The sequence below is a fragment of the Madurella fahalii genome, assembly GCF_045866475.1.
Source record: "Madurella fahalii IFM 68171 DNA, scaffold_5, whole genome shotgun sequence".
Classification (NCBI taxonomy): Eukaryota; Fungi; Ascomycota; class Sordariomycetes; order Sordariales; genus Madurella; species Madurella fahalii.
The window spans coordinates 4,312,102-4,332,531 of NW_027263975.1; the positions used below are offsets into that span (position 1 = coordinate 4,312,102).

The window sequence follows — 20,430 nt, forward strand, 5'->3', positions numbered from 1 at the left end:
GTATAGCTGCGAAATTGAGTAGTTGATACGGATGAACATCACACATATCAGCAAGGTGGAATTTCTCTGTGCGTTTAGAGAGGCGTTTTTTGCTTCAATCACAGAAAAAAACATCCAGGAGGGTTTTGCCAGCGCTGGTCTTATGCCGTATGATCCAGAAAAGGTAATATCTAAGCTGGATATACGTATTCGGACCCTAACACCCCCAACCTCAGGCTTAACTACACCACTACCTTGGGTCTCCCAAACGCCATACAACCCTGGAGAGGCCACCTCACAGTCAGCGTTTATTAAAAATCGAATTTCTAGCCATCAGAGTAGCTCTCCAACCTCAATACTGACGGCTGTGGATCGATTAGCCAAAGGAACTATGGCTGTGATGCACGAGGTGGCTCTTCTCCGTACGGAGATCTCTGCATTACGAAAGGCCAATGAGGAGCTTAGTAAGTGATGGAGGGCCAAAAAAACGCGTGTACGGCTTGGAGAGTCACTTACTGTACAAGAGGCACAGGATTTACTAGATCAGAAGGCTGTGGGTGAGCAGTTAGCTCAGGAAATATGACAAAGTGGCGGTGGTACAAGGGGGTCTGTCGGAAACACGGCACCTCTGAATCTTGGGAAATGACAGTTGAGGTTTTTATGTGTCTTGTCTTGATTGTATTGATTGTGTTGATTGTGCCTCTTATGTTGTTCTCCTGTCTCTCGTCTATCTTTACTAGAGAGATTGCTCCTTTTATAGACGAGATACGCGTACAGGATGACGTCCGTACAGTGGCGCAGTTAGCTGCCAGCCTGCTTTAGCTGACTAGAATACATGGGTTTGACTCCTGCACTAGATCCTGTGATCCTGATCCTTGGACTAGCGCCTGACCCTTTTGACAGCGCCTAACCCTTTTAACAAGGTATTGTGACGGGCTGAGCCTGGTGCAGGCCTCGGCAACCCTCGGCCCGCTCCCTAGAGTACGGACTACCGGACCCCCTAAATGAAGCTATTCCCAGAACGCGACTATAGCGCGCTCGGACTACTGCACTCGCCCTAATCAGAGGGCCCGCATGTCTCTAGAATCTTCTGTTCTTTCCTTCTTTCCTCAAGTTCAGTGTACTCATAGAGTCGTCACCAGATAGTTGCAATACACTCCTGGGATTGTTACAGAATTAAACCCTCTGGTTTGAGTAAGCGACCTGTAACGCGATTTCTAGCTGTATGCAGAACGGCTTAGAGCGCCGGGCTTATAACTGTTATACGTACAGGAGCTCAGTAGAGGGCGTAGAAAGTGCGTGGAAAGGTTGAAGTCTCTGAAGATCTATCTACTGCAGTAGGAGACTGAAGAACCGGCTTAAATACATAAAGGAAATAGTCTGGGCGAGCTCACGTAATGAGCTGCTGAGCTCGGCGGTAAGAGCCGAGCTCCACAACTGCGGTTTCCAGTGCGACACACAATTACTACTACTTTCTGACCCGCCCCCTTAGTCTTGGCCATTTTTGATACAACCGTCCTTGATTTAGATTTAGCGACTTGGCTGACTACCTTATAACGAACTTGGTATTCCGGTAATTTCAACCCTCTTCCTAAAAAACAAGCCGGATATTCTTAATTTAGGCTTTTGATGGGATGGTACACAAACACACATCTACACCCACGTATCCATCAAAACAAGGGGAGGGCAAAAACAACTAAATACCAGATAGACAAGGTAGACAAAACATAGCAGGCAACAGCCTCGGCAAATTGGGCACCTGCAGCATAAACAAGGTCAAAAACGACATATGTAGATAGAGCTCCCTCTAGTCAGAAGGAGACTACTAGTTTGAAATTGATTGCATTATAGTAAATTGAAGTAGGTAGGTAAAAACATTCGTATAAGTTGGGGTATATCCAGTATATTGGGTATCCGGTAGATGGGTTCGTTGACCTAGCGTCAGCCAGTTTGCCCTACGATTCCTCAAGCTGTCCTTCAAGCCTCCATTCACCCACCACATGAAGCTAAACTGTCAACTCTATCATTCAGTTGAGAAGAGAGTTTCCGGGCGCCTAAGTTATCTAACAGAGAACGGGACTTTACTAGCGCAACGCCCGTTCTGGTGACTGAACCCTACAGGTGACATTTGAAAGTGTCCTATCAAACCAAAGGAACAGTCTCAATGTGCTTGTTGTCTTATTCTCACACTTCTAACGCCTAAGCTAAATTTCCATCGAGAATGCAGGAAAGAAAAGAGAAAAATGGGAAGGAAGTAACTATAGACAACTCACGCATTTGAGATCCAGAGTGCCAGAACGTAGCTACTAGCTTTAGCATTTCTTAGACCGGGGGCAATACAAGTGCTACAAAGGTACCTGACCGTGTGTGGGAATGCTCAACCTACTATAACGAACCATGGATTCAATCGAAACCCGCGAAAAGATTCACAAGAATTGACATGAGGAAAGGACGAGAAATCGAATCAAGCGACATGAAATTGCAACAATTGCGACGGGAAGGACTGACAGGCGGAGCTCCTATAGGGTTTTATCTCTCATTGTCTGACGGTTTGGATCTATTCATAGTGGAATGGTCAGCTCTGTGATTCGGAACGCCAGCTTGACGGCTTGATACGACATGCCCAAGTGGCTCTCCATCGGCACCTTTTAACCAAGGCAAGGAGAGCTATTTAATGGACACACTAAGTATATCTTTGATATATCGACCAAGCTCAGGCAATAGGGCCCGTACAGTATCAGCGAAACCGACTCTCAAATAGACCAAAAGTACGTATTCTTTCCCCACTCGGTCTCCTGTTCTGCTGTTGGGCAATTTTCTCTCTTACACTTACCGGGTGTTCTTGAAGGACATGTTGACCCGGATCCTCATGGCGCCGTTCTAGTGTCTTGGTGCAGATGCGCTTTTCTGCATTTGGCGAGATCTGCATCTGCCACACCCAAACCATGATAGACACTAATGTACTGTAGTAACAGTGGATAGGCATAGCGGAGTGGTTTGTTGGTTCCGCTTTGGTGGCATCATGACTGCAGCGCCTAGGTATTAATAGGTGAGCGCAGTTGCCGCGGTATCGTGTGGTTACATCCAAGGTGTAGTTGCTGGCCAATCGCTTCTAATTACCATAAAATACTGCATGGTTCCCATTCTAATTGACATTTGGAACTCACCTCGTTACAATCAACTTCACACTACCCCTCTCTACCCCCGCACTCTTTCAGTTCTCTCTCTCTCTCTCTCACACACACACACACAAACAAACACATACACATACAAACGAAGACATAAAAACACAAAAAGTCAAAGACAAAGAAAAAAAGAAAGAAAGAAAACGACTGCGCAACGGCCGAGAACAACACACACTACACAATGAAAGTCCCCCCGCCCGAAGTTGCGGAGCTCATCCGCTGCAAGAAGTCCCGATACGCGCGGTTCGCCGACACGGGGAAGTGGGACCAGTTCGACACCATCTTCGTGCCGGACGCGACGTTCTGCTTTGTGGGCGCCGACGGCAAGACGGTGACGACGCCGGACGGGACCGTGCCGTACACGTGGCAGTCGCGCGAGGCGTGGGTGGCCTTCTTCGAGAAGGCGCTGGCCGACGTGCAGGTCATGCACCACATCGGCCCGGGGGAGCTCGAGATGGTCGGCCCGGATGAGATCAAGGCCGTCTTCCAGGTCGTGTACCACGTCGGCCCCAAGGGGTACGGCGGCGAGCCCCACGAGACGGGCGGCGGGCATTACTTTGAGACGTGGGTGCGCAAGGGCGACGATTGGCTTTGTAAGGACTTGTGGATGCAGAGGATCTATCATAAGATTGTGGCTTAGGCGAGGCGCTGGGGTTCTAGACGTGGTGGGATGCCCGGGAGGGGGGGGGGCTTGCTCGAGAGCTACTACTGGATAGCTACGGCTACCTTACGCAAGATACGGTCATCGGTAGGATACTTACTTGAAAAAGGTGCGCTACTAGCTAAGGGGAGGGTGAGAGTACATTTGGGGAATTGGGGAGGTGTACATGGGAAATTAACAGAGAGTAGAGAAGTAGCGTCAAATGTTGTTGATTTTCGTCACATTTATACTTGATAATTCTGCGTCATCTCATCCACTTCATGCGCGTGCAAAGTCCCCCCCTCTTCACACGCTGGCGACACCCGCCGGGATAGCTCTGATCAGGTACTCAGGAGGAATTGCCCACCTTGCCGGCGTCCTCGGCATCGACGCCCCTGTACTCAAAGTACTTCTTGAATTCGGCGTCGTTGATGAGGTCTTGGGCTAGATGCTTCTCGTAGGCGATGGAGAACTCGGGGCCCTCGTCCGAGGCCGGGTCGTTGTTGCGGGTTGGGTAGATGATGATGACGCCCTCGGTGACGCGATCGAGCAGATGGCGGTACGTCAGGGGAGTGGCAAAGCCAAAATCGGCCGAGACGATATTGGCGTCGCGGTGGTCCGTCTGCAGGATGGACATGGGCGGGTGCGAGTCGATGCGGATGTTGAGGCTGGTCTTGTCGCGCACCATGGCTACCGTGTCAAGCGTCTTGTCCAGATTCTCCTGCGTGACGCTGTCGGTCATCCGCCGTATGTACGAGGCGACCGTCGACAGCGGCGCGTGGAGGATCTCGTCGACGGTAAGCTGCGGTACCGGCGCCGTGTTCGACAGGGCCGCAAACATGACATTGTGCTGGATGCGCGGGTGCACCTTGGGGCTGTGCATGCGCCGGCGCATGTCAACCGCCTCGGCCCAGAAGATGTGCGACGACGGCTCCGGTTTGAAGACGGGGGCACGCAGCCGCGTCAGCGTACGCCAGATGAAGGCCGAGAAGGCGTCGTATGTCGAAACCCAAGAGCCGTCGGTCGGTGTCGCCAGCTTCTTGAGCTCGGCGGCTTTACTCTTGGGCAGGTGGAAGAGCAGCAACTGACCAACCTTATGGTCGGGATGGCGCTCGGGCTGCGGCGGACCGTCCACTTTGGCTTCGTCGGGCACCTCCTTCTTGGTGAGCCGCGTGAGATCGAGACAGACTGGGTCCCAGGCGGGGAAGGCCGTTCCGCTGAAGGCAGCGCGGCAGTTCTCAGCCAACTGGTGCGTGAAGCCGGACCATCCCATCACGTCATTGGTGTAATGGTGGTGGTGCATGTTGAAGACGAGCCCGCCGCGCACAAAGTTGGCCTTGAAGGCCGACACGACGGGACGGTTATCAGGATGGGCCTCGGGCTTCTCGCCGTACGTCATGGGGGGTACGCTCCAGGTATCGAGATCACCCAGCGTCACAGCGCTGTAGTTGGTCCGCTCGATGTCGTCGATTGACGGGTATTTGGCACTATCCTCGGGCGCATCCAGCCACTGCACCACAAAGCGCACCGTGCTGTCCTTCTTCTTGACAAAGGAGTGGCCGCCCTCGGGATCCTTTTCGATGGTGCCAACGTAGTGGCGGGCCTGGCTGAGCGTCCGCTCGAGACCCTCTTTCAGGATTGCCGCCGCCTTCTCCTTGACCGCATCATCGAGCCGGAAGAAGAGGGCATAGTTGTTGTAGGTACAGGCCGTCAGGTAGTCGAGCGTCGTCACCTTGAACCGCTCCTCCTCCGGGTCGTTCTCCCAGCCGAAGGGCCGGAGTTGGTAGACTTCCTGGCGGGGCATTGCTGTGTGAAAGGTTGGTACCGTTTCTCGTTCGTTACTCTTTCCTGAGGGTATGGATGCAAGCTGAGGAAGTCTGGGAAATCCGAGAGATGGACATGCTGCCCAAGAGGGCCAAGACCCCGCTCAAAGACGCTGCCCTAGAGGGTTGCCCGTCGAGACGCCGCCATCTCCACCATCACCCCCCCCCCCCCCCCCCCTTGACTCTCACATCGAAAGCGGGGAGTGCTGTATGCTATAGTGAAGGAAGCACCAGTATGTCTTGAAAAAACGAGAAATGAAAGGGGGGGAAATTCGCTGCAAACGAACCACGCAGATTTTAGTGTCACATCGGCACGAACACGGCAACGATCTGCGTAAGCTGCTTGAAACATTGTTGATGCCCAGCAATGCAGTCTGATGCGCCTATCACAAAGCCGAAGCCGCGGAGTCGCGGAGGTTCTCAGAACGAGAGGGATTTCCCCGCCTGCAACTGCACCGCTGCACATGCCGGGCACCCATGTTGAATTATAGTCCAGGAGCTTTCTACTACGGCGTGATGGATCTTGAATGTGGGCCCCGTCTCGCGGGAGAGACGTTTTGCTGTTTGTTTGATCGTATCCACCATGTTTCTTTATTTCTCAGCTACGCGTCTTTCCGCAAGTCTTCTGGACAAATCTCGGCCTTTCTCCGACAGCAATTCCTGTTCCAGCTTGCAGAGCCGACAGCTGCCGAGAACCCCCTAACCACAAGTATGGTTTGGGATCCGAGCCGTTAGTGCAGGTGCGGCACAGGAATTGCCGGGGCGGCTGCCAGGGTCCCAAAGACGACAGTACCAGGTGTGTGATTCGGCCGTCTTCCACAACTGGGGGGGGGGGGGGAGGGAGGGGGCAGCACTCAACCCCCGGACGCTAACTTAACGTTAGAAGCTGGGCAGCTACTACTGTACAATAAATTCGTCATGATCCTTTGCAGACACCCTAGATACTGCACTTTACTAGTAGTAATCCACTCGACTCGGACTCCTAGAATACTGCACATGCAACTGGTGCAAGGCTCGGACCGTTGAGGCTCCCCCACGCCCCGGTCTTCGGCTTTGAGCGTCATCCAATCGGAGGATTCACCGCCGCGGAAGCAATCCTGCCTGCGCCCGTCGTTCGACATTCAGCAATCTTCCAATCGGGGGGTTCCCACATGTGGCACAGAATGAATGCGTCTGACGGATCAACTGGGCAATGAAGTCCAAACCAGGGATTCCATGTATGGTGAACTGTGTTTCATTCCCCAACTCGTAAAAGCCCCCATCCTTCGTCAAGAATCCTATCCTTAAGTCACCCCGGACTCTGTTCCTTTGAGAAAGGTGAAGGATCTACACGTATAATGTCCATCAAATGAAATGGATACCAAGCCAGGAACAGGCCAAGGACGGCCGGGGGTCGAGCAAGGATGAGGGGACCAAGAACCTGCGAAGGATCACTGACGAGCCGGCAGCAATATCTCGGTTACTGCTTCCTGTTGACCTGCATCAAACGGTTCTCGCAGGTCGCCAGGGAGTAGAGGTGCATCGTATCTTAGCACCTTCCGCTCTGCACAGGAGGTGGTCGCACGGTATCCCCGAGGACCTGGGATGGAGACGAGAGCGTATGTAGAGCAGGCAGGCCAGCAACAGAAAGGATTGCCACGGACAGTCCGGTCGCAGAAGGAACAGTCGACGGTTGATGCAACGCCAATAAGCATATGGGAAAATTTACTATGACGATCTAGGGGGTGGTAACTTCAGGGGGTGTTTTAGAATATTGAAGGCAATAACGTTAGTTTAACTTAAGTGTTAGGGGACCTTGTCTGCGTTCTTTTCCAACCTCGGGGGAATAAAACAAGTACGAATAATCCTCCGGTCTATCGCCCGCCGGCCAACTCGAACTTGCTTGTTGCTTACCTACTCTTGCGGTTCGGCGGGTACTGAGAGGCAGAATTGAAACTTCAGGTTTCTTCAGCCCGAAGCTGTTGGCGCACCTCGCAGGACGGGTACCTTAAACAAGTCAGTCTCACCAAACTGGAGAACAACAGCGAGCAAACACCACCACACCACCGCACCTCAACGCCGCCCCCATGGACCTTGACGGACCAGCTCTGGCGCCGCCAGCGGGTATCATTCCCAACTTTGACAACCCTCCCAACCAGAACGAGCTCGCCCGGGGCGTGCTCATTGCCTGCGCCTCGATTGCGACCATCTGCCTCGTGCTCCGAGCTTATGGCAGATTCTATCTTTTGAGAGAGGTTTCTGCTGAAGATGGTACGTTTTTGTATATTCTTGTGACTTCATATTTCCCCGTCAAGCTCTTGACGCCCGTTGGCTAACCCGGTGCATCGATGCAGTCATGGTGGTGCTTGCATATGTTGGTCGACACCGAAGCCTGCTGTTATCTCTCAACACGCTTTTCCTGACATGATTTCTCCGCTGTCTAGGGCTGCTTCTGGGGCGCAGTCAACTCCACATTTGCCATGATTGACACGCCGGGATATTTCGTACACCAGTGGGACATCCGCCTGCGCGATCTCATCCCCACCAGCTATGTAAGTCGTTAAAATAAAGAGAGAGAAACGGTAATGTTCCTTGGCGGCTGACCCTTTTCTTTATGACAACAGCACATCCTCATCTTTGGCGTCTGCTACTCGTTCGTGCTGCCCCTGCTCAAGGTAGGCATTTTGATCGAGTGGTGCCGCATGTTCGTCCCCCACGGCTCCGTGACCAAGAACGCCTTCTGGTGGGGCTGCGTGATCCTCAGCTTCATCCAGATTGGCGCCGCCGTGGCGACCATAATCGCGCTGAACCTGCAGTGCATCCCGCATCAGGCCATCTGGGACTTCACCATCCCCGGCGCCCTGTGCTTCAAGCTGTACAACCTGCAAGTCTCCTCGGCCTCCATCCAGCTCATCTCCGACGTTGGCATCCTGCTGCTGCCGCAACGCGTCATCTGGACGCTGAAGATGTCGTGGAAGAAGAGGATGGGTGTTTCCGTCATTTTCGGCCTTGGTTTGCTGTTCGTACCCCCTTTCATCTATTATCGTTTCCCCGCCGCTGGCCCAATTAGTTGCTTTTTGCTAACCACACCGCCTTGTTCTAAAAATTACAGAGCTTGCGTTTCGGCTGCTTTCCGGCTGGCTACGACCATCGCATACGGTGAGGCTCAGGATGCCATTTTTGCCCTCGGCCCGTTGGTCTTCTGGGCCACGGCTGAGATGACCTGTGGCTTCTTTATCATCTGCGTACCTTGCATGCCCAAGATTCTGAAGCAGGCCGGTGTTCTCCGCAAGATAAAAAAGGCCCTGGGCATGTCTACGGGTCCTACTGCCAACTCGGCCAAGGCGGACTACTTCGCGGGCGGCGGGTCAGGAAGCCGAAGCCGTGGCCCGGGGGGGAGCAGTACGGCGCCCGACTCGTACCATAAGCTTGAGGAGGATGGCGTAGCCATGGACAACCTGAAGTCGTCCGAGTCGACCGAGCACCTGCACGGCCACGGCAAGCTAACCACGGCCCCCGTCATCACCCGCACCACGCAGATCACGGTGATGGAGGATTCTCGGTCAACAAGTGACGGCGCTAGCAACCTCGACATGCACATGTACCATCAGAAGACACCGTGGGCCAACTACAAGTGAGATGGCACGGCTTACCCCTTACTATCCTTGTTAGACTGGGATATTTGCCAGGCTTTGGCTTGCATCAGAAGGAGAAAGAATGGAACCCATGGGATGCTTGGCAATCAGGGTTTTTCCTGGGCATAGACCCCGGAGCTGCTATGACTTGTTCATCTGTGTACTGTATCATCATGTGGTATTGCCTCGGCATGAAGGGGTTCTTTTGCTTCTTTTAGTTTATGTTCTTCTTTTTTTCCGGAGTACGGGGAGGAAAAAAAGGAAGTTCACGAAATCGACGACCTCCTGGAAGGGACATATCTTGTTAGAACCACACTTTAGAGTCTACTCGGTTATGATGGTTCACAATCCATCAGTGGTCCTCCCGCGGACAGGACGTGAATGCGAAGTCGTACCAAAGACGACCCCCACGGGGACACAACCACCTCATACGCACTCAAAGATTTACTAGCGGTCAAGGAGATAAGGACTCGACGTTGCGTACCGCTCTGAATACAAGACTGGGCCTGGCGGGGCACATGGTCTCTGCTTGCATGCCGGATGTGGTCAGCGGATTGGGCCGAGGTCCCCCTGCCAGACAGGGGCGAACAGCGATCATGGGTTGATGGGCTCGGCCAAGTCCTGTTTGGAAGGTATTGGAAGCTATGCTGAGCACGCACGTTTTGGTTGCGAAGGATCACACCGAGCTCACCAGATCGCACGCCTTGTCGGTCGTTCCTATGTGAATCCGGTGACCGCGAGAGTGGAGCTGGTTGTGCCTGGCTTGGTAGGACACGCAACCCTGGCTCTCCCCACCTGACCTCCTCCACCGAGTCCACTCTGGCTTGTTGCCTTGATCGGAGAATGGCCCGTCACCTCGGCAGACGAGAAGGAGTGTTGTAGTGCAGGAGGATCGTTGTATTACAGCATATCGGAACCACTAGAGGATCGGGGAAAAGGAGGTGAAGGACCGCGTCCGTGGATCGGGGAGGACTCAAACAACGAGATTGGCCAGGGAACTCGGCTTTGACGCAGGTACCGGGACCGGTATTTTTTGTTTCGGCCTATCACAGCGAGGGAGCGCTCCGACACCGCGGACAGACGATGATCAGGGGAAAGCTTATCGGACGAGAGACGATGGAAGACGACCGCCCACGGCAATCGACGGACGTGCACTATGTTCGGGTCATAGTACTTAAAGGCATGGTAAAATCATATCTCGGAGGACCGATCTGATGGTATACAATCTTGCGCTGCCAACCTCTCTACCTTGGACAGACGTGCTCTATAAAATCTCAATCTGTTTATCATGGGTGAGGTACACTACCACGACAGGGGTTCAGCCCAGTCAGACGACATCGCCATCGTGGGATACGCCTTCAGGTTACCTCAAAATGTACATGACGATTCCGCATTTTGGGAAGTTCTACAAAAGCGGCGCAATCTGCGGACGGACTGGCCAGAGTCTCGCACCAACGTTGATGCTTTTGTCAAGGACAAGAACCGTAAAGTAAGGCCGTCCACCGGATCCCCCTCCAGTGTTTTGGAGCTTCATCGTAGTAACTTGTGGCCACAGTTCCATGGCCGAGGCGGGCACTTTATCAATGAGGACTTGGGCGTCTTTGATGCCCCCTTCTTTTCGCTTACGGCTAAGGAGGCCGCGGCCATGGACCCGATGCAACGATGGACACTGGAAACGTCATATCATGCATTTGAAAATGGTGAGATATACGATACATCCATGAATAGTATTTAAGATATGGCGTGGTAAAAGACACTAGCTGATATTGGTCCTCAGCTGGTATGCCGGCAGAGAGCCTTAGGGGCTCGCGTACTGCGGTGTTTTCGGCCTCCATGCTTGAGGACTACGCAAGGATGGCAGCCATGGACCCAGACAATACGGAACGGACGGCTGTGACGGGCAGCACTGTTGCTTGCGTCATCCCGAACCGTGTCAGCTGGTACTTCGATCTGCGCGGTCCTAGCATACACGTAAATACGGCCTGCTCCAGTGCGCTGTCGGCAGTGGACATGGCATGCAAGAGTCTACGAGCGGGTGATGCTTCGTGTGTAAGTACCGCCTTCTCCTACTTTTTGATGTGTTACATACAAGCTGAATCGTTTTCTCGCCAAAGGCTCTCGTCACAGGGGCGAACTTGCTTCTCGACCCCGGTGTATTTCAGGTCCTGTCGAGCGGCGGCTTTCTGTCTCCGGACGGCGTATGCTACAGCTTCGACCATCGCGCCAATGGGTATGCCAGAGGCGAGGGATTCATTGCTCTGGTTCTCAAGCCAGTAACGGTAGCTGTGCGAGACGGCGATACGATTCGTGCCGTTATCCGGTCCATCGGCTCGAACCAAGACGGCCACACCCCTGTGCTTACGCAGCCTAGTGCCCAGGCGCAGGAGGACTTGATACGTCATGTCTACGAGCAAGCCAACCTACCGTTTGATCAGACACGCTATATCGAAGCCCACGGCACGTAACAGAGTTGCATCCTTTGCTGTGGTTTGCTCTTTAACCATTGACTAACGAGAAGAAACGCATATAGGAACGGGAACTCGAATAGGCGACCCCATCGAGACGAAAGCTATTGGCCGAGTGTTCAGAAAGTCCCGCTCACCGAAAGAGCCGCTGTTCGTGTGAGTTATCAGACATCATTCCCATTTGTGGTCAGCCGCGGCTAATGGTCCACAGCGGATCGGTCAAAGCAAACCTTGGACATCTTGAAGGCGCCAGTGCTCTGGCCAGCATAGTCAAAGCCATCTGTAGGTTGCTCTCTACAACTGCCGATTTTCAACTATGCTCGGACGATGGTAGCCTGACGTTTATCCTGCAGTAATTCTTGAAAAGGGCATTATTCCTGGGCAAGCCCTCCTCAAAAAGATCAATCCCGACATCGACATCGATTCATACCATATCGCGGTATGTCTTTTCACGCCCTCTAATTTGCACGAGTTTCATTGAGCTGACCGCGACTTGGTTTGAAGTTCCCGACGAAGGACACAGTCTGGCCAAGCGCTGGGCTGCGCCGGGTGTCAGTGAACTCGTTCGGGTTTGGAGGCTCCAACTCGCATGTGATCCTCGACGATGCATTGCATTTTCTGCGCGAGAGGGGCCTCCGTGGGAATCATTGTACTGTTTCCGATCCCCGGGCTCCTCTGGCAGATGGGCAGGCGAGCACTGTAAATGGAGCAGTTATGCCGTCATCGGAACCACCTAGGCTACCGAAGCTTCTGGTCTGGAGTGCCGCCGACGAAGGGGCTCTCAAGCGCACGATCCAGGCCTACGAGTCTTATTACAAGGACAGGGTGGCCGGTAACTCTACCCAGCTCGACAGGCTGGCTTTCACCTTGGCAGCACGACGAAGCCGTATGTTGTGGAGGGCTTTTGCCGTCATCACGGAGGGAGCAGAGATCAAGAGCCTGCCATCAACTAAACCAACTAGGAGTTCGGCCGAAGTTAATCTGGCATTCGTCTTCACTGGGCAAGGGGCACAGTACGCTAAGATGGGTTGGGATCTTGGCAAATATTCTGTCTTTGACGAAACACTGCGGCAGGTTGACAACATATACCGCAGCTTAGGTGCCGAATGGTCATTGTTCGGTAAGTTACACGATATTTCTGAAGGCCCAAGGATAGCCGGAGAGTTACCGTAGTCGTCAGGCTAACCTTGTACTTCATGTTGACAGACGAGCTGCAGAGTTCCGAGAACATCAATAAGCCTGAATACAGCCAACCGCTGACCACAGCTGTGCAGATCGCACTGGTTGAGTTGTTAAGAAGCTTCGGTGTAATTCCCAAGGCAGTCGTCGGCCACTCCTCTGGAGAAATTGCTGCGGCGTGAGTGGACCCCTGAGAAACCCCTTGAACCCAAACCCAACATTCCCCCCTTTCTTTTTACCCTGACATCCCAAGTCCGCCAGCGACCGAATTGAGCTGACCGCCTCTTCGAATTCACATAGCTATGCCATCGGTGCGCTGTCTCTGGCATCCGCTTGCAGAGTGGCATTCTTCCGCGGGCTGCTAGCCGGAAAGCTCAGGCGCGCAAGCGCTTCTGCGCCGAGCGCCATGATATCCGTCAATGTAACAGAGGAGCAGGTTCCAGATTATCTCTCCAGAATTGACGTGGCAGGTGCCAGCGCGTCAGTATGCGTCGCCTGCGTCAATAGCCCCCTCAACTGCACCCTGTCCGGCCCCGAAGCAGCAATCGACGCCATCAAGACGCAGGCTGACAGGGACGGTATTTTTGCACAAAAGCTCAAGACCGGAGTCGCCTACCACTCGCCCTCAATGCTTGCTATCTCGGACGAGTACCTGTCGCTGATGGGACGCCTTGACAGGGGTGCGGCCTTGAGGACTGCTCTACCGATCCCCATGGTCTCGTCCGTGACTGGCAAGGTGGTCCGGCCGGCCGAGTTGACTAAGCCAGAGTACTGGGTCAGTAACATGGTGTCGCCTGTCCGCTTTGCCGATGCAGTCCGTGTCCTCGGGCACAAGTCGATCATCACAGACTTTGTCGAGGTCGGCCCACACCCGGCGCTGCGCCGCCCTGTACAGGACACGATAGGCACGGAGCAACAGGTCCGGTACGCCACCGTGTTGCATAGGTCGCGGCCGGCTACAGAGACCATGCTAGAGCTCATGGGTCAGCTCTTCTCACTCGGGCACGCCGTGTCTGTCTCGGCAATCAACCACGCGAGCACTGAAGCTATTCCTCAGCTGCTCGTTGACTGCCCCGTGTATCCTTTTGACCATTCTCATCGTTACTGGGCCGAGTCGCGCCTTAGCCGGGACTTCAGACTACGTGGAGCAGTTCAGGGCGAGGCACTCGGAGTACGCGTGTCAGACTGGAACCCATTGGCGCCGAGATGGAGGAATTTCCTGAGCGTCGAATCCATGCCGTGGCTCGGACACCACAAGGTACGTTTACTTGAAGTACTTAGGTGTTTCTATGTGCGCTGGCTGACTCGCCCATCTCTTGCCGGATACAGATCAGCGATACCGTGCTTTACCCAGCCGCCGGCATGCTCGTCATGGCCATTGAAGCTGTGCAACAACAGACAACGCGCGCCGACCGCACCGTCATCGGTTACCAGCTCGAGCACGCTGACTTCCTCAACCCGATTATCGTGCCGGAAGCGTGGGAGGACAGAACGGAGACGCAAGTGCACATTCAGCCAGTGAAGAAGAAGGGGTACAACGGTAAGGAAGAATCGACCAGTTTTGACGCCGCCATCTTCTCGTATTCGCACAGCGGCGTATGGTCCGAGTGTTTCCGTGCCAGAGTTACGGTCGAGTACAAGGACGAGGCCGAGCACAGACAGGTCGCAGATGAAGCAGTGCGTGGCCTTCACAAGCAAGCGGAGAGACTGTGCAGGCTCCCGGTCGACTCACAGGTCTTCTACCGCGACGCCGCCGACCACGGGCTCCAGTACGGAGACTGGTTCCAGCTGCTCCATGATATTCGGTGGGACGGCAGTAGGACGGCCGTGGCGCAGATTGACATGTCTAAACAAAGGTATCGGAGTGACAGCCTGGTGCACCCGGCGCTGCTCGACACGGCCTTCCATGTTCTGCGCGTCAGTGCTGGCCAGCAGCCCGCCGCCAACGTCCCGGTGCGTCTGGAAAAGGCGTGGTTTTCTGCCGCAGGCTGGCAGCACCCCAGCAATGGCTCCGTGAGATGGCTAGCCACTTCGAATCGTGCCACCAGTAGCAGAGGCGGTATCGACAAACCTGACTACGATGGTGAAGATGGTACTCTCAACGCCCTGGCGGCTGACGGGACCGTCCTCTGCACCATCAAGAAAGCCGTGACGGCGGCCGTGTCCAAGAGCGCAGACGCAGACGCAACGAAGCAGGGCAAGAAGGGGAAGAAGCTCCTGTACGGCATAGAGTGGAAGCCGCAGCTGAGCCTACTCGAGCCGCAGCAGCTGGCACGCGTGTGTCGCGCCGATATTTTCGCGCGCGACGAGACTACCGTTGTGGACAACCACGCCAATCTGTGCGCGGCTCTTGACTTGGTTGCTGTGCGGACCCTAAAACACGTGGACCGCTCAAGAATACCGGGGAACCACTTACAACGACACGTCGACTGGATGGAGCACCATGTTGCCAAGCTGCCCTCAGTGCGGCGGCAAGAAGGGGAGGCCATCAGTGATGCCGACCTCGAGGCACGCTTGCTCCAGGTGGAGGAGGTGCTTCCGGCGTGGAAACTGTACACGGCCTGTGCACGACAACTAGGGAGCATCCTAGTAGGAGACGTAGACCCGCTGCAGGTCGTCTTTGAGTCTGACCTGGCCAACATCTTCTATGCCGACTTGTTCGAGAACCTTTGTGCCGACGGCCGGCTTGCCACGTTTCTCGACCTTGCATCCCACGAGAACCCGGCCATGCGTATCCTTGAAGTCGGGGCCGGCACGGGCGGCATGACCGGCCATGTATTGAGCGCGCTGCAGTTGCGCGAAGCACGAACGGGGGCGCCCAGCTTTGCAGAGTACACATACACGGACATCTCACCTGTCTTCTTTGAGCGAGCAAGTAACCGCTGGCCACATCTGCACAAACAAGGCCGCATGACGTTCAAGGCCCTAGACCTGGACCGGTCCCTCGACAGCCAAGGCTTCGAGGCGGGCTCGTACGACATGGTCATCGCGGCGAGTGTGTTGCACGCAACGCCGTACCTGGAGGCGACCCTCCGCAACGTGCGCACTGCTCTGAAGCCGGGAGGCCGCCTTGTGCTGGTGGAGGTCATCAACCCCGCCGATGTGGCCACTAACTTCATGGCTGGCCTCGTCCCGGGCTGGTGGGTTGCCCGTGAAGAATGGCGACCGCACTCCGCAGCCATTACTGAGGCCAGGTGGGATCAACTGCTCCGGTCCAACGGCTTCTCCGGAAACGACGTCCTGCTTCGAGACTACAAGAGCGAAGATTGTCACATCATGAGCGTCATTGTGTCCACGGCACAGGAAACGCGCCAAATCCAACGTCCGCTAGCACCTCAGGCCGGCCGCCGCGTTGTTCTCGTTGTCGATGAAACACCGTCGGACAAGCAAGCACAACTAGCGGGCCTTATGGGCAGTCTTCTCGGCCCTGACTGGCAGACGCCGCTTGTCTGCCCCTTCTCTGCCGATAAGCTCACCGGTGCGCTAGCCAGTCTAGCCAAAGACGACGCTGTTATTTGTCTCGTCGAAGTCCACAATAAGCCTCTGCTCTCCGGTCTCTCGGAGCGGAGCTACAAGTGCCTACAGCTACTGATCAAGCACGCACCGAGACTCATGTGGGCGACAGCGCCGAGCGCAAGTGATGATTCGCAGGCGGCCCACTACGGCGTCGCACAGGGCTTCCTGCGGTCCATCCGGGCGGAGCAGGGACAAGCGGACAGCCGCTTGGTGAATGTGGCCATCGAAGAGCAGAGCGATGTCATGGAGTGTGCAGCATTCATTGCGAAGGTTTTCCGGACTGCATTTGATCCCTCATCGTTAAGAATGATATCCAAGGAAGTCGAATACGTTGTGCGCGGCGGTGTCCTGATGACTGGCAGGGCCGTCGAGAATGTGGCCGGAAATGAGGCCCTGCGGTCCCTCCTACAGCCGCAGCTACGGCAGGCTGTATGGGCAGACGCTCCGGCACTACAGCTCTCGGTAGCCACCCGTGACGGCGCTCTCAGGCCTGAGTCCCTGCAGTTCGTCCGGGATGTCACATACGACTTGCACACTGACATCGGCCTCGACGAGGTCGAAATAGAAGCCAAAGCGTGGAGTCTGAGCCAAGATGATGTCCACGCAGCCCTGGGCCGGGCGGTGGACGGCTACCGTGAGGCAGACGAGCCGTCGCCGGGACCTAGCAGTGGCTGCGCCGGTGTCATCACGCGAGTGGGCCGTAATTGTGACGAGTCCCTCCGGCCAGGCGACCGCGTCTGCATGATGCTCCCACCAGGCTGCATGCGCAAATACCCGCGCGCACATCAGACAGCTGTCACCAAGATGCCCCCCGCCGACAAGCTCTCGTTCGAGGCCGGCGCAGCATCCCTGGTCCCCGGCATCACTGCATACCATGCCCTCGTCGATGTCGCACGGCTGCGGCAGGGAATGAGCGTTCTGATCCACCATGCAGCCGGCCACATGGCCCAGATTGCTGTTCGCATCGCGAGGATGCTCGGTGCCGGCCGCATTTTTGCTACCACGTCGTCGCCAGACGAGAAGCAGCTTCTGGTCAGCACCCTGGGTATCCCAGCCGAGAACATCTTCCCGAGCCGCCCGGCGGCATTCGTCCATGGCGTGCGATCTGCCACTCAGGGAGCAGGCGTGGATATCATCTTCAACACGCTCGTCGGTGACGACGCACTGCTAGCTTCATGCGAGTGTTTGGCTCGGGGCGGGCGCCTTATCGAAGTCGGCCGCGCCAATGTCGCAGCAGGTGTAGTGCTCCCCATGTCCGTATTTGCCAAGAACATCACCTTCTCGGCCATCCACGCAAGGGACTTCAATCGTGAGACCGCCAGCGGGCTAGCCATGAGGATAATGCATCTCCTGGGCGAGGGCAGCATTCAGCCGTCTCAGCCGCCGACCATATTTGACATGTCGCACGTCAACGAAGCTTTCAAGCAGATTCAAAACGACAAGATGACGGCTGATTGTGTTGTCATCCGCCCGAGGGACGAGGACACGGTTTCGGTGAGTCTTCCGTATATACATCCTATCATGTAGAAAGAACGCCCTCCGAAGGTGTCTTTCGTTACTAACCAACTTTCTCTCTTCTCCAACAGTATCTTGATCAAGAGGAGCGACACTGGACATTTAGAGAGAACGCATCGTACTTAATTGCCGGAGGAACTGGCGGCCTGGGCCGGGAGATCGTCCGATGGATGGCCGATCGCGGAGCCAAGCACATCATCATCGCGTCCAGATCGGGAGCCACATCCGACGCCGCCAGGGAGCTAGTAGCGGAACTGAGAAGGCGTCATGTCAATGTCGTGGCGCAGCAGTGCGACGTATCCTCCGAATCGAGCCTTGCTAGCATGTTAGAGGAGTGCACACGCAGCGGTATGCCACCCATCAGGGGCTGCATCAACGCCGCCATGGTCCTTCAGGACGCCATCTTCCAGGACAGCATGACCTTTGCCCAGTGGGACCTAGCCATACGTTCCAAGGTGCAAAGCTCGTACAACCTGCACCGTCTGCTCCCACAGAACCTCGACTTCTTTGTCCTCCTCGCCTCCCTCGCTGGCGTAGTAGGGCAAATGGCCAGCGCCAATTATGCCGGAGGTTGCTCGTTCCAGGACGCGCTGGCCAGGCACCGCCTAGCACGCGGCCAACAGGCCCTGTCGCTGGATATCGGTTGGATGAAGAACATTGGGATCATCGCCGAGACCGGGGCATACCAGCGCCAGCGCCAGAAAGCCGACGATATGCAGCCCATTCACGACAGCGAACTTCTCGGGCTGCTGACGCTGAGCCTCGACCCGAGCAACCCGCTTCAGACGCCTGCCCACAGCCAGCCAGGGCAGGTTCTCTTTGGGCTGCGGACACCTGTAGACCTACTCGCCCAGGGGCGGACAGTCCCCGGGCTGCTGGAACGCCCCTTGTTCGCCCCGTTTTCATACGATCCCGCCGTCAGAGCCGAAACCACTTCTTCAGGTGCTGGCGCCCAGGTAGCGCGGACGGTCGATGACGGCGCACTCTTCCGCCAGACACCGCCCGACTCGCGCGAGCGCACGCAGATCGTGCGGCGGGCCTTGGCCAACAAGCTTGCACGCGCCATGTCCATTTCGCCCGAGGATGTCGAGCTGAGCAAGCCGCTCTCAACCTACGGAGTGGACTCGCTCATGGCCGTCGAGCTGCGCAATTGGTTCGGAAAGGAGTTCGGCGCCACCGTCGCGGTCTTTGACATCATGGGCGGAGTGCCAATCTCGAAGATTGCGGATCTGGTTACCGCCAGGAGTGCTTTCAAGTAGAGCACCACCTGGCGCATGTTAGATACTTGATGATTATGTGCTTTGATGTTTTTCTGGGTATTGAGTATAAGCGTATGTGTCATCGGCAGGCCGGCCCCCCCTTACAGCACCTGAGCCCCTTCTCGCATACTCGATATCCGTCCGAGGATGACACCTACCCCCCTAGTCATCAATATTCTTGCATGCGGCGGCCGGATTGGTGTCGATGATCGTCAATGTATCATTAGGCTTCCAATGCGGGTGTTTGGTCGGAAAATAACTTTCTTTTTTAGGAAAAAAATTTCAGCTGACGTTAAAATCTGACCAACATCACGTAGACTCCATGAACCCGTGCCCAGCAACTTAATACCTACATCTGTCTTCAATACATAGCAGCGCACGTGGCCACCAATGCAGCTGTCGCGGACCACGACAGTCGTGGTTGATAACCTCGACCCGGAAATCTCGGACAATGCTGCATGGAGCGCGCTGATTTTCCGGGTGGGTTGTAGTTGCGGTGGGCATCTTGTCGTTGATCGTGATCATCGTGATCGCCTTGTGCAACTCCTGTTGTGGTGCGAGGAGACTACACTCAGTTGACCGTATCGAGTAAGGGGAAACGGCAAGAGGATGTCTATGATGACAACATGTGGGTGATTGCGTCACATTGTGGTACCAGGTGATGGTGCACATGCTCCCACTCCTGCCGTCACCGTTGCGGTTGCCGTTGCCGCTGCCGCTGCCGTCACCGCAACCAGCCTGCGGACGGCGAGGCCAACATCGCGCTGGCACGCGTAGCGACCCTTCATTCCTCCGTCCGCAAGGGTAGATAGAGCGGGCATTATGCCCGTTACATTTTTGTTTTCTCTCCCCCCCCCCCCCCCCCCCCCTTTTTTTTTTTTTTTTTTTTTTTTTTTTTCTTCTTTCTTTCCTCTCTTTCTTTTTTCTCCTTTCGTTTTCTTTTTTCCTTTTTCTTTTCGTTTTCGATTTTGACGATGCTTAATTATCTTAGCTGATATGCCATAATGCCCTCCTACAACGAACTTTACGTTGCTTGTCAATTCGAAGATCTAAATTATGATGTTAATTAGAATGGCACTGTGATGCCGTTCATTTTTGCGGCTTTGATTTACCCTGTGCTAGCCCTACCTATCTACCCGGCCATGACAGCCTTACAATCCAGGCAAGATGCCTGTGGATGTTGATCTGACGGAGGCTCGGGCTCTACGCCTCTAGGCGCTGTATCAGCAACCTGTTGATCGTACAAAGTGATGAG

At 55.1% G+C, this 20,430-nt stretch overlaps 4 protein-coding genes across 4 annotated transcripts; 3 read left to right on the forward strand and 1 right to left on the reverse strand.

Moving 5' to 3' along the window:
- Nucleotides 1-3,345: 3,345 nt before the first annotated feature.
- Nucleotides 3,346-3,804, forward strand: MFIFM68171_09852 (uncharacterized protein; the record flags this gene model as incomplete). Its single annotated transcript, XM_071065271.1, has 1 exon — nucleotides 3,346-3,804. The coding sequence occupies one exon, from the start codon at nucleotides 3,346-3,348 to the stop codon at nucleotides 3,802-3,804; it is 459 nt and encodes a 152-aa protein (XP_070921372.1).
- A 349-nt stretch (nucleotides 3,805-4,153) lies between these two features.
- MFIFM68171_09853 (uncharacterized protein) lies at nucleotides 4,154-5,608 on the reverse strand (the record flags this gene model as incomplete). Its single annotated transcript, XM_071065272.1, has 1 exon — nucleotides 4,154-5,608. The coding sequence occupies one exon, from the start codon at nucleotides 5,606-5,608 to the stop codon at nucleotides 4,154-4,156; it is 1,455 nt and encodes a 484-aa protein (XP_070921373.1).
- Nucleotides 5,609-7,693: 2,085 nt separating this feature from the next.
- MFIFM68171_09854 (uncharacterized protein) lies at nucleotides 7,694-9,244 on the forward strand (the record flags this gene model as incomplete). Its single annotated transcript, XM_071065273.1, has 5 exons — nucleotides 7,694-7,877; nucleotides 7,961-7,980; nucleotides 8,051-8,158; nucleotides 8,231-8,625; nucleotides 8,719-9,244. The coding sequence occupies 5 exons, from the start codon at nucleotides 7,694-7,696 to the stop codon at nucleotides 9,242-9,244; spliced, it is 1,233 nt and encodes a 410-aa protein (XP_070921374.1).
- A 1,285-nt stretch (nucleotides 9,245-10,529) lies between these two features.
- MFIFM68171_09855 (uncharacterized protein) lies at nucleotides 10,530-19,175 on the forward strand (the record flags this gene model as incomplete). The annotated part of the gene is made up of 12 exons (XM_071065274.1): nucleotides 10,530-10,730; nucleotides 10,797-10,941; nucleotides 11,019-11,290; nucleotides 11,356-11,698; nucleotides 11,772-11,862; nucleotides 11,918-11,988; nucleotides 12,060-12,145; nucleotides 12,211-12,826; nucleotides 12,913-13,063; nucleotides 13,186-14,143; nucleotides 14,215-17,895; nucleotides 17,988-19,175. 12 exons carry the CDS (start codon nucleotides 10,530-10,532, stop codon nucleotides 19,173-19,175), a joined length of 7,803 nt encoding a protein of 2,600 aa, XP_070921375.1.
- Between the last annotated feature and the right edge of the window lie 1,255 nt (nucleotides 19,176-20,430).